The 13,029-nt window shown below is 43.9% G+C and overlaps 1 protein-coding gene across 1 annotated transcript in view; it reads left to right on the top strand.

Moving 5' to 3' along the window:
• The window catches only part of LOC120024290 (arf-GAP with SH3 domain, ANK repeat and PH domain-containing protein 2-like), a 48,764-nt gene that overhangs the window by 30,379 nt on the left and 5,356 nt on the right, over nucleotides 1-13,029 (top strand). Inside the window, exons 7-23 of the mRNA XM_038968493.1 lie at nucleotides 52-181; nucleotides 321-406; nucleotides 553-628; nucleotides 755-841; nucleotides 1,836-1,936; nucleotides 2,518-2,587; nucleotides 4,521-4,608; nucleotides 4,849-4,897; nucleotides 5,164-5,333; nucleotides 5,431-5,564; nucleotides 5,784-5,878; nucleotides 6,506-6,695; nucleotides 7,043-7,128; nucleotides 7,601-7,716; nucleotides 7,944-8,011; nucleotides 8,346-8,456; nucleotides 10,915-11,191. Of these exons, the coding sequence (XP_038824421.1) occupies nucleotides 52-181; nucleotides 321-406; nucleotides 553-628; nucleotides 755-841; nucleotides 1,836-1,936; nucleotides 2,518-2,587; nucleotides 4,521-4,608; nucleotides 4,849-4,897; nucleotides 5,164-5,333; nucleotides 5,431-5,564; nucleotides 5,784-5,878; nucleotides 6,506-6,695; nucleotides 7,043-7,128; nucleotides 7,601-7,716; nucleotides 7,944-8,011; nucleotides 8,346-8,456; nucleotides 10,915-11,191 (1,934 nt within the window). The remainder of the gene's footprint in view (nucleotides 1-51; nucleotides 182-320; nucleotides 407-552; nucleotides 629-754; nucleotides 842-1,835; nucleotides 1,937-2,517; nucleotides 2,588-4,520; nucleotides 4,609-4,848; nucleotides 4,898-5,163; nucleotides 5,334-5,430; nucleotides 5,565-5,783; nucleotides 5,879-6,505; nucleotides 6,696-7,042; nucleotides 7,129-7,600; nucleotides 7,717-7,943; nucleotides 8,012-8,345; nucleotides 8,457-10,914; nucleotides 11,192-13,029) is intronic.

Below are 13,029 nucleotides of genomic sequence, written 5' to 3'. Positions count from 1 at the left end.
TGTGCTTCATCATCATCATCATCATCACTGAGACCTCTGTGTTCCCTGCAGCACTAAGATAGAGAAGGAGAAGAAGGAGCATGCTAAGCAGCATGGGATGATACGGACAGAGTTCAGTGGAGGAGAGATCGCTGAGGAGATGGAGAAGGAGAGACGCCTCTTTCAGCTCCAGATGTGTGAGGTGAGAAGGTTGAAACTGGCTATCTAATTATTTCACCTATCAGAGGCTATGCAGGATAGAAGACACAACAGGGTCCACTGAGGAGTATTTACACATGTCCGTTAATATTGTTACTAGGTATGTCTTATTTTGTCTACAGTATCTTCTCAAAGTGAATGAAATTAAAACAAAGAAGGGGGTCGATTTTCTCCAGAACCTCATCAAATATTTTCACGCCCAATGCAAGTATGTTGTTTTCATTTACAAGTGATTTCAGATTAGCACTGTTTAGTCAGATTAGCACTGTTTAGTCAATGCATTTGTCTTTTGTAGGAGGCTAATGCTTGACCCATCTTGACTCCTGGTGACCTCTGTTTCCTCTCTCCTCACAGCTTTTTCCAGGATGGTCTGAACACAGTGAATAGCCTCAAACCTTCCATAGAGAAACTGGCTACAGACTTGACTATAGTGAGCCACTCTCTCCAAGCATCCATATTTTATAATATTCTCTTTGGATGTTACCATGGTTTTACTGCCTGTCTGTCAATAATGTGTCACTCACCTCACCCAGTTCTCTCACTTCCTGTTTCTCAGATCAAACAGACCCAAGATGGAGAGAGGAAACAGCTTAGTGAGCTCAGAGACGTTCTCAAGTCCTCCCTACAGTCTGAACAGAAAGAGGTGAGCTCTCAATCACTGGAGTAAGTAGCGGAGGTGATTTAGAGTCACACCCTTGGGATGAGGTAGCCCTGCCTGCCTGCGACTTAAAACTAGTGTCACCTTTGGCCCAAGAGGGAATCTCCTCTTGTTCTTATGGTTAGGCCATTGGTTTACTGAGTAGGAGACCAGTGTTCAGATCCCACCAGTTACATTAGCTTGGTAGCAGAGAGGAAGGGACCTAATCCAATGACAGACCAGTTATAGCACATATACTGTAATGTATTTAGTCTTGCCTGTCTTGTCATAGGAAAATAGGAAAAGCCAGTAGTTCTCCCTCACAAGACCCTAGTCTACTTACAGGAGTATAGATGACTAGTCTCGTGTGTCGTGTCATGTTACAATGCAATAGACTGATCATGGTTTCCACCAGTGGCTAGGAGAGGGAATGTCTGCTTTCTTGGTGAACTTTAGCTCTTTCCCCAATCAAGGCGGAGTTCCAAATTGCACCCTATTCCCTATATAGTGCACTACCTTTTACCATGCCCATAGGGTGCTATTTGGGATAAAGCCATAATCAATGTTCTTAACCACAGATAGGATTTTAAGGAAATAAAAACAGCTTCCAAACTTCCTGACCACTGCACACATTGATATCTGTAGTTCTTTCTGAATGCAAGGCTCTGCTCAAGCCCTCCATTCAAATCTCAATTGCTTCCAGATTCTAGAGTCACTCACTCTATCTGAATATATTGAAATAAGGCTGCAAGGTGTACACCTACACTGCTAGAAGAAATGGTGCTATGTAGAACCAAAAAGTGTTCAATGGCTCGCTTCATATATGGCTCTCAAAAAGGGCTGTATAGAATTGCCAAGCACCATCACTTTTACGCAGCGTAGAGTAGAATAGGCCTTCGGGAGAGGACATTGAAGAAACTTGATTCAGATGAACACCTGAGCTATGAGAGATGGGAGAAGTGTTATGTCCTCATGACTGAGTGTGTCTCTGATGCATTAGGAGACCCAGGCCAAGCAGACAGGATACAGCCTTCACCAGCTCCAGGGGAATAAGGCCCACGGTACAGAACGCTGTGGAATGCTGTACAAGAAGAGTGAGGGGTGAGTGGACAGAGCTTCAATCACCAATTTGGCCTCTGGTCTCTTACACAGAGCCAAGAGGAGCTGTTTGTTTCCCCGCCAAAGGCAGGGAAATGTGCTTTTAATCGAGGCGTTGGGGTAATATGATGATATGGATGGACTTATCACATACATCATTCCATTTGCTGTTCATGAAATGGTATGGTTTGGTATTTTATTAGCTGTTGTGAAAGCAGCAGCAACTCTTCCTGGGGTTCACACAAAACATGAAACATGACATAATACAAAGCATTAATAGACAACAACATCAAGGACAGAACTACATAAATTTAAAAAATATACACGTAGCCTTCATGTCAATACATGCACACAAACTATCTAGGTCAAATAGGGGAAAGGCATTGTGCCATGAGGTGTTGCTTTATCTGTTTCCTGAAAGCAGGTTTGCTGTTCATTTGAACAATATGAGATGGAAGGGAGTTCCATTCAATAATGGCTCTATATAATACTGTACACTTTCTGGTTGTGGTTTGTGATATAGAAGCTGTGCCGTAGAGGAATAGAGTGTTCTAGTGAAATAATGAATGTTTACTCTTCTTCAGTCTCAGGAAGGTGTGGCAAAAGAGGAAGTGTTCGGTGAAGAACGGGTTCCTGACTATCTCCCATGGAACGGTAAGAGACTTCCTGTTTTTGTCTTATCCTATTGGTCACTCACTTTCCTTCATGCATGCTGTCATGCATGGCCCTCTCCTTACGGTCTGAATATACAGTACATACTACATGTCAGTCAGTGGGATTCTGTGAGGTCTTTATTTTGGACACATTTCTTCCGTAAATTGGGGAAAAAATAAGATGTGGACGACGAAGTACAATTATTATTATTACCTTCTTTTTTTTGAAGAGCCAAACAACATGTTAGGAGAGAGCAAGAATAAGAGAAAGATCAACAGAAGGAAGAGCATAAGGAAAAGGATGATAGACAGAATGGTGGGAAGAGGAATTGAACTCTTCTTTTTTTGGTCGGCATGCGGGGTGATTTCATTACTAACCAGTACTCTCAAACTTGACTGGATTCCTGTTGACCTGTTCTAGGAATCCAATCACAAACCAGTACAAGCTCTTTTGGGCATGACTTTCCTCTTGACAACATTACCCTGAGCTCCAACGTTATTGTCCTAATGGCATAGCATTGTCTTAGTTGTGATCACAGAATGTCGTGACTGATCATTTCAGTGACTGACAAACCTGTGTCCGGTCCTAAAACCTCTAACATTATAGCAGCTTCTCGCCAGACACAGTACTGAGATATTGTTTGAAAGCTAAAATTTCCCCTGAGCATGGCTTCCACAGTGAATTCCCCCTGAGCCTGGCTTCCACAGTGAATTCCCCCTGAGCCTGGCTTCCACAGTGAATTCCCCCTGAGCCTGGCTTCCACAGTGAATTCCCACTGAGCCTGGCTTCCACAGTGAATTCCCCCTGAGCCTGGCTTCCACAGTGAATTCCCCCTGAGCCTGGCTTCCACAGTGAATTCCCCCTGAGCCTGGCTTCCACAGTGAATTCCCCCTGAGCCTGGCTTCCACAGTGAATTCCCCCTGAGCCTGGCTTCCACAGTGAATTCCCACTGAGCCTGGCTTCCACAGTGAATTCCCCCTGAGCCTGGCTTCCACAGTGAATTCCCCCTGAGCCTGGCTTCCACAGTGAATTCCCCCTGAGCCTGGCTTCCACAGTGAATTCCCCCTGAGCCTGGCTTCCACAGTGAATTCCCCCTGAGCCTGGCTTCCACAGTGAATTCCCCCTGAGCCTGGCTTCCACAGTGAATTCCCCCTGAGCCTGGCTTCCACAGTGAATTCCCCCTGAGCATGGGTTCCACAGTGAATTCCCCCCGAGCATCCAATCAAATTGTATTAGTCACATGCGCCAAATACAACAGGTGTGTAGACAGTGAAGTGCTTACTTACAAGCCCCTAACCAACAATGCAGTTTAAAAAATATGAATAAGAAATAAAAAGAACAAGTAATTAAAGAGCAGCAGTAAAATAACAATGGCGAGACTATATACAGGGGTACCGGTACAGAGTCAATGTGCGGGCGCACCAGTTAGTTGAGGTAACATGTACATGTAGGTAGAGTTATTAAAGTGACTATGCATAGATGATAACAGAGAGTAGCAGCGACGTAAAAGGGGGGGGTGGGGGGGTTGGCAATGCAAATAGTCTGGGTAGCCATTTGAAATAGAGTTTCCACAGTGAATTTGTCCAGTGATAATGGAAGAAAAGGATCACATTTGTTCTGTTTCCCTGCATTTCACATTAAATAACTGGACAGTAATTGTGCGACAACACTGCTGTTCTTTGGGCCTTCACAGAGATGTGGCTGTAAGCATAACGTTTCATTCAACAGGACAGAGAGGAAAAGGCCAACGATACATTTCTAGGAGGCTGCTGCATTTGACGTTCTCTTTTTATTTTTGAAATAATGTTTTTTATTAAAAGTAATTTTACTGTTTGGCATTACCCAACTGGGAAAGTGGCATGAATACAATATGATCAACTTCAGCAGTCTGGCCCCCTCGGTTCTCTTACTCTTCTCTGCTCCTCTCTCATAGGCTAACACACCACCAGCTAAACTCAACCTGCTAACCTGTCAAGTGAAGCGTAACCCGGATGAGAAGAAAAGCTTTGATCTCTTCTCACGTAACTTAAGCAGCACTTTGATGCTCCATCTCAAACCTCTGCAACACTAGTCTGAATATCTAGCTAAAATAGCAAAAGCATGATAGAAAACATACTTTATTTCACAGATTTTATTTCGTAGACTCTATGATATGATATTTATTGAATGACAGACATGCATCTTCCATCGAGTCTCTTAGCATCTCTTACTGCAAGTGCCAGTTGCATGTTGCTCAATCAGCCTATTATTTGTCTAAACAGATGACAGAACATATCACTTTCAAGCTGAGGATGAGGCAGAGTGTCAGATGTAAGTACTGTGCCTGTCTGTGCCTTTTGCACTATGCATGTTTGTGTGTGAACGTGGTGTGTACATCATTATGTGTGTACATGATACAGTGGTACATGTAATTGGTCTCTCAGATTCTCTTTAAAGTTTTTCGCGTCACTAATGGAACCCTATTCCCCATAGGGCTCCGGTCAAAGGTAGTGCACTACATAGGGAATAGGGTGCCATATGGGACTCAACTTTTGCCCTCAGAGCTCACTGGTTCTCTCGGCTGCCTGTGTTTTCAGATGGATCTCAGTCCTGCAGAACAGTAAGGAGGAAGCCCTGAACGATGCCTTCAAAGGAGACCAGGACGAGGGAGGGGAGAACAACATAGTCCAGGAGCTGACCAAGGCCATTGTCAGCGAGGTCGAGAGGATGAGCGGCAACGATGTGTGCTGCGACTGTGGAGCGCCCAGTGAGTGACACACAGAGCATGCTGGGAAAAGGCAGACCACCCCGGGATACAGCACACTAGTCTTAACACTGATAATATCCTCTATCTCTGTCTTCAGATCCCACCTGGCTCTCCACTAACCTGGGAGTGCTCATCTGCATCGAGTGTTCTGGAATCCACAGGGAGATGGGTGTCCACTACTCTAGAATACAGTCTCTCACACTGGACGTCCTGGGAACCTCAGAGCTCCTGGTAGATACTACAGGCTTTTAGTATTGTATTTGACAGACTTTTGTACTATAGTATAGTTAGTAAGATTATTAGTAGTGTGGTCCCCAGATCTGTTCATGGTGTCTTGACAACTCCTATGGTCATTGTCCATGTTCGTCACAAACAAATCTGGGACCAGGCTAGATTAATAAAGGCTGAGCAGATACGAAATTGACGTGTGCTCTACCTGGTCTTCCCCAGCTGGCTAAGAATGTAGGGAACGCAGGTTTCAATGAGATCATGGAGGCGGACCTGTCTGCACAGAGCGTGACTAAACCGAACCCCTCCAGTGACATGTAAGTGACAGACTGCAGGGCAGGCCACACAAAACAGGAACAACACTGAATATATTTAATTTCACATTAAGTCGAATACGTTTCACTTCTTTTTTTATACTGTTTATAGTCCTGAATGTCTTAGCTTGTGTCCAAAATGGCACCCAATTCAATGGGCCCTGGTCTACAGACACCCTGGTTCGAATCCAGGTTATATCACAACCAGCCGTAATTGGGAGTCCCATAGGGTGGCGCAGAATTGGCCCAGCGTCGTCCATGTTTGGCCGGTGTAGGCCGTCATTGTAAATAAGAATTAGTTCTTAACTGACTTGCCTAGTAAAATAAAGGTTAAATAAAAACATTTTTTACAAAAAAAAGTAGTGCACTGTGCTGCTGAGGGGAGGACGGCTCATAATAACGGATGGAACCGAGCAAATGGAATGGCAACAAATCATGTGTTTGATACCATTCTACCCCTTCCACTCCAGCCATTACCACAAGCCCGTCCTCCCCAATTAAGGTGCCACCAACCTCCTGTGCACTAATATATAAGGGAGAGGGTGCCAATTTGTACGCAGGTTTGCACTTGTTTCCTGTCTCTTTCCTGGTATTTGATCATCTATCTGTCTGGGCTCTTGTCTCCCTCAGGCAGACGAGGAAGGACTACATCACAGCCAAGTACACGGAGAAGCGTTTTGCTCAGAGGAAGTGTGCGGACGTGGCGTCCAGGCTGCAAGTCCTGTGTGAGGCAGTGAAGACCCGAGACATCCTCTCTCTCATCCAGGTCTATGCTGAAGGAGTGGACCTGATGGAGACCATCCCGCTGGCCAATGAGCATGTGAGATGATTGACACTGTTGCGTCCCAAATGGCACCCTATTTCGTACATAGTCCACTACTTTTCACCAGAGCACTATAGGCCCTGGTCAAAAATAGTGCACTATTAGGGAATAGGGTGCCATTTGGGAAGTAGACATTGCCTTCTAACAATGACATGAGAGAAACATTAGTCTTGAAGTCCCTCATGGACTTAAAAAGCTTGACTGGTTTTTCTAGTTTTATAATGATGTTTTTGTGTGATTTGTCATATTTGAATGCCTCTGATTGGTAGGTATATTGGCTATATGTTTCTAACTCTGATGTTGTCGAACTGTTGTCTTGAGTTGTCATTGTTTCATGCCCTCAGGAACCGGGTGAGACAGCACTACACCTAGCAGTACGAATGGTGGACCGCAACTCCCTCCATATTGTGGACTTCCTGGCCCAAAATAGGTACTAAAGTACTGGGTGAAAAGATGCTGGTTTTATAGCTTATAGTAGCAGAAGCAAACAAGCTCTCAGATATCAAATGTGAAGAGGGGAAGTTATTTAACAGCATATAATGAAATATTTAGATAGGAGCAGAAGTTGTTCTCCCAATAATTGTCAATATCAACGAACGGCAGTGTTGCCCCCTTGTGGTGATAGTTCTCAGCTGCGTGTCTAACTTAACTTTTCTTTTTAGGTTCCCAAAGTCCTCACAAGGATAGTAAAATAAGGCTTTATTAGGCTTAGGGGTTAGGTTTAGGGTTAGAATTAGGGTACGGGAAGGGGTTAGGAATTAGGGTTAGGTGTTAAGAGTAAGGTTTAGGGTTAGGGAAAATACGATTTTGAATGGGTATACATTTTTTGTCCCCCACTTGGATAGTAAAACCAACGTGTGTGTGTGTCTCTCTCTGTCTGTAATTCTGTCTGTGTGTGTAAGTGGCAACCTGGAGAAGCAGACAGCCAAAGGGAGCACGGCACTGCACTACTGCTGCCTGACCGACAACAGCGAGTGTCTCAAACTGCTACTGCGGGGCAGGGCCTCAGTCAGTATTGGTAAGTACCCTCATAGGATCATTCTACATCCCAAATCGCACCCTATTCCCTATATAGTGCACTACTTTTAATCAGGGCTCATAGGGCTCTAGTCAAAAGTAGTGCACTATATATGGAGTAGGGTGCAATTTAGGATACAAACCCATAAACAAATGATAAAGGGCTAGTCAAGTCCCATAGAAACACGTTAATGAAGCTCTGGTTGGTTTGTCTGTCTCTGTGTGCAGCCAACGAGGCAGGAGAAACGCCAATGGACATCGCCAAGCGCCTCAAACATACGCAGTGTGAGGAGCTGGTGAGTGTAGGCTTGCAATGTAATCTGAAGGTCATAGACATTTTAACACAATGACTGCATCACAATTCTCCACCCTTTTCCAAACGTGTTAACTTGCACACTTCTCGTCATGGATTTAACAATAGTGAAAACTCCCACCAGACAATGCTTACACCATTCATATGCTTTTAAATCCATGACAGGGAGAGGGAAAAGGCACACTTTTGGAAAAGAGTGGAGGATTAGGAAACAGCCTATAACAATATGATGATCCTCTTTATTAGAGGAGAGTCCATGATGCCATATGATCAAGATGGGTAACAGCAGATACGTTTGTTGTCTTTGTGGTGTTCAGCTGACCCAGGCCGAGACGGGGAAGTTCAACGTCCATGTGCATGTGGAGTATGAGTGGCGGCTCAGCAACGACGATGACCTGGACGAGAGCGAAGATGAGATGGAGGACAAGGTGAGTTAGTTGACCTTTATTTTGATTTGATTTATTAGGATCCCCATGGCGACAGATAGTTTTACTGCGGTCTGACACGTAACAAAAAACCCATTAAAAACAAACAAAAACGTTAAAATGTATATACAGTACCAATCAAAAGTTTGGACACACCTACTCATTCCAGGGTTTTCTTTATTTTTACTATTTTCTACATTGTAGAATAATAGTGAAGATATTAAAACTATGAAATAACACATATGGAATCATGTAGTAACCAAAAAGTGTTAAACAAATCAAAATATATTTTATATTTGAGATTCTTCAAAGTAGCCACCCTTGGCCTTGATGACAGCTTTGCGCACTCTTGGCATTCTCTCAACCAGCTTCACCTGGAATGCTTTTCCAATAGTCTTGAAGAAGTTCCCACATATGCTGAGCACCTGTTGGCTGCTTTTCCTTCACTCTGCGGTCCAACTCATCCCAAACTGTTCTTGGCCAGCTGCATTTTAACTAGGTCTTTCTTTGCAGCACTTGACCATATGACTGGACAATAATTAAGATAAGATCAAGCTAGAGACTGCGGGACTTGCTTTGTGGAGTGTGTTGAAAATTGCTGTATGGTTGAATCATCAGCATACATGGACACACATGCTTTGTTTAATGCCAGTGGCAAGTCATTGGTAAAAATAGAAAAGAGTAGAGGGCCTAGAGAGCTGCCCTGCATTACACCACACTTTACATGTTTGACGTTAGAGAAGCTTCCATTAAAGTAAACCCTCTGAGTTCTATTAGATACAGTAGAGAGCTCTGAATCCACGATATAGCAGAGGTTGAAAAGCCATAACACATACACTACCGTTCAAAAGTTTGGAGTTACTTATAAATTTCCTTGTTTTTGAAAGAAAAGCACATTTTTTGTCCATTAAAATAACATAAAATTGATCAGAAATACAGTGTAGACATTGTTAATGTTGTACATGACTATTGTAGCTGGAAACGGCAGATTTTTTTATGGAATATCTACATAGGCATACAGAGGCCCATTATCAGCAACCATCACTCCTGTGTTCCAATGGCACATTGTGTTAGCTAATCCAAGTTTATCATTTTAAAAGGCTAATTGATCATTAGAAAACCCTTTTGCAATTATGTTAGCACAGCTGAAAACTGTTGTCCTGATTAAAGAAGCAATAAAACTGGACTTTTTGAGTATCTGGAGCATCAGCATTTGTGGGTTTGATTATGTAGATATTCCAATAAAAATCAGCCGTTTCCAGCAACAATAGTCATTTACAACATTAACAATGTCGACACTGTATTTCTGATCAATTTGATGTTATTTAAATGGACAAAAAATTTGCTTTTTCTTTCAAAAACAAGGACATTTCTAAGTGACCCCATTTCTAAGTGACCCCGTTTTCTCAGCAACAGGTTGTGGTCAATAATATCAAAGGCTGCACTGAAATCTAACAGAGTGGAGGCTGTTAAAGCAGCAAAGGGGGGACCAAGTTCATATTAATGCCCATGATTTGGAATGAGATGTTTGACGAGCAGGTGTCCACATACTTTTGGTCATGTAGTGTATGTGTTTATGACATCCCAGGGGAATCGGTGCTGCCTACTGTATACCAGACACACTTACTATGCATATAAGCTGTGCTATGCTGTGTATGTAGGCTGTGCTATGCTGTGTATGTAGGCTGTGCTATGCTGTGCATGTAGGCTGTGCTATGCTGTGTATGTAGGCTGTGCTATGCTGTGTATGTAGGCTGTGCTATGCTGTGCATGTAGGCTGTGCTATGCTGTGCATGTAGGCTGTGCTATGCTGTGTATGTAGGCTGTGCTATGCTGTGTATGTAGGCTGTGCTATGCTGTGTATGTAGGCTGTGCTATGCTGTGTATGTAGGCTGTGCTATGCTGTGTATGTAGGCTGTGCTATGCTGTGTATGTAGGCTGTGCATGTAGGCTGTGCTAGGCTGTGCTATGCTGTGCATGTAGGCTGTGCTATGCCGTGCTTGTAGGCTGTGCTATGCTGTGCATGTAGGCTGTGCATGTAGGCTGTGCTATGCTGTGCATGTAGGCTGTGCTATGCCGTGCTTGTAGGCTGTGCTATGCGGTGTATGTAGGCTGTGCTATGCTGTGTATGTAGGCTGTGCTATGCTGTGCATGTAGGCTGTGCTATGCTGTGCATGTAGGCTGTGCTATGCTGTGTGTAGGCTGTGCTATGCTGTGTATGTAGGCTGTGCTATGCTGTGCATGTAGGCTGTGCTATGCTGTGCATGTAGGCTGTGCTATGCTGTGTATGTAGGCTGTGCTATGCTGTGCATGGAGGCTGTGCTATGCTGTGCATGTAGGCTCTGCTATGCTGTGTATGTAGCATATCACCATCTGTTTCCAATTGTTAAAAGAGATGGCATCGATAGCATTACTAGCCTGCTAATGATCTCTACCTGTGCGTCCTATCCCCCATAACCAGCCCATCCCCCACAGACGGTCAGAGCAGGAACGTCCTGTCAGCTGTTTCGTCCCGAGCAGTGGTCTCATGGGTCCAATGCCTGGTGGTCCCAACATGGCCTCCCTGGCCCGCGACGCAGCCAGCCTGGCCAGAGACAAGCAGAGAGCCCATCTCCCCAGCATGATGATGAACAACGAGACCTATGGCACAATCCTGGAACTCAGCCCCCCTCCCTCCGGCGTGCCAGCGTTACCGGTGGTACCCATCCCTCACCTTCCCCCCAGGACAGCCACCAAAGGTCAGTCGGACGGCAATGAGCATAGGTCATAGGTCATGCATTAGGTCAGGGGTGTCAAACTCAAGTCCTGGAGGGTGTCTTCTGGTTTTTGTTATTTCCTTTCGTTAGGTTCTAATTATCAGAGTAAGAACTCAATGGACACTATGAAAGCTCAAACCAAGTTTATTCTTCCCAAAGGATCAAACAGCTGAATCGAACACAACATGTTTACCATCATGGTGGTATTTGTACCCCACTTTGGGTGGAGTCTCCATCTCGTTAAACATTGTATCTTTATTGCTAGGCAGGAAACTAAGTGATACGGGCAATAAACTTTTCCTCTCCCTTAACGTGACTTGACCTGACCTCGACCCCCTTCATCACTAGTCCATGACTCTCTCTCCCCTTATCAATGCCTGCCACGTGATCGTTTTCCCTGCACTCAAAACATTCCAAGCTTAATTGCATCCACCATATAGCTTCCTCCTACAGATAACCATTAACTTCTGGTGTAGACCCTCGGCTATGGCACCCCTCAGGTCTCTAGTATAACTAATGATGAATAATATTTCAAGTTCAGAAATCCAAACCCATCAGTCCCCCCTTTTTTTTAAACATTTGACATCATACTGTTCAACATTACATACATTTGGAAATGACTTATAAATGGACAAACAATGATAATAAAACATGAACAAAAAAATAAATAAACATGATTAACATTCACAGTGAGGTTTACAAACGCAGAGATTTATGGCCTCTGTTCTATGATCACACCATACACAATCTTATTTCCCTTTAGAACACTGAACATAACATGTCCGCTGGAGCCGTTGACTCCTTCCATTTCAACTTTCTCCGACATTATCTCACCACCGAGTCTAACGATTCACTGGTCTCTTTTCCCCATGATTCTCCATAACTACCGCACCACCATGTCAATGAACTAAAAAAAAATAAAGTTCGTTTTAGGTTTGGTACCCCAATGCTAATTCCTCGTGCCCCCTCCACCCTTTCGTCCATTCTAGAAATATATTTCAGAATAAGATGACATGAAATGTAAATCTATTTCATATAAAACGACATAAAATGGCTCATGAGATTAAAACCCCCCACGGTTTTCTGAGTTGCCAGGAGTGTTTGGCCAGATACTTTTTATTTGTTACCGCTTTAGAATCCATTCCCCGGGTGTTTCGCCTAGATTCTTTAACCCAAAATACTTTTTCCTGTGGCAAATTTAGCCAATTTCTCATCATAACGAATCCGCGATCTTTGATCCCTGGCATCTATTAATAAGTTGTGTAAAACGTGTTCTCATCCGTCTTCCTTCACATAAAAACTGTCATCTCTATAAACCACTATTGATCGAACCGATACCATACACCCCTATGTGAAAGTTTCCTGTCCCGCTACTTTCAGGAGGTTTTGTTGCTGCTCTTTTGAAAAAGAGGCAAACGCTTGCATGGCAGCATTACCTCCGAATGCAACAGGCTCCACTTCCACTCTACACTCATTATTCCAATACCCAACGGCCCCACATCTAAAACAGGGATCTATCTCCCTACGCTTTGGTGTTTTTCGCTACTTTTCTTTGTCTTACCTTGGACATTGAAACCACTGTTAGTGACTTCCACTGTGGCTGTTATTAACCCCTCGCACGTCCGCAAAGTGAGCAGAGTTATATTCCACTCAAATCATCCTGCTCTATTTCACCCACAACCCCCGCAATTGCCGTTTTGATCACAGGTTTCAAACCTGCCACCAAAGCTGAAGTGCAACTTCTATCAATGTACTCCCGTACCCAGTCTTTCTGTGGCTGCGTACTTCTACTAATTCCGGGTTTATCGGTTTGTATTTTT

This window comes from Salvelinus namaycush, chromosome 29 (genome assembly GCF_016432855.1).
Source record: "Salvelinus namaycush isolate Seneca chromosome 29, SaNama_1.0, whole genome shotgun sequence".
Classification (NCBI taxonomy): Eukaryota; Metazoa; Chordata; class Actinopteri; order Salmoniformes; family Salmonidae; genus Salvelinus; species Salvelinus namaycush.
This window is presented reverse-complemented; position numbering and strand designations above follow the sequence as displayed.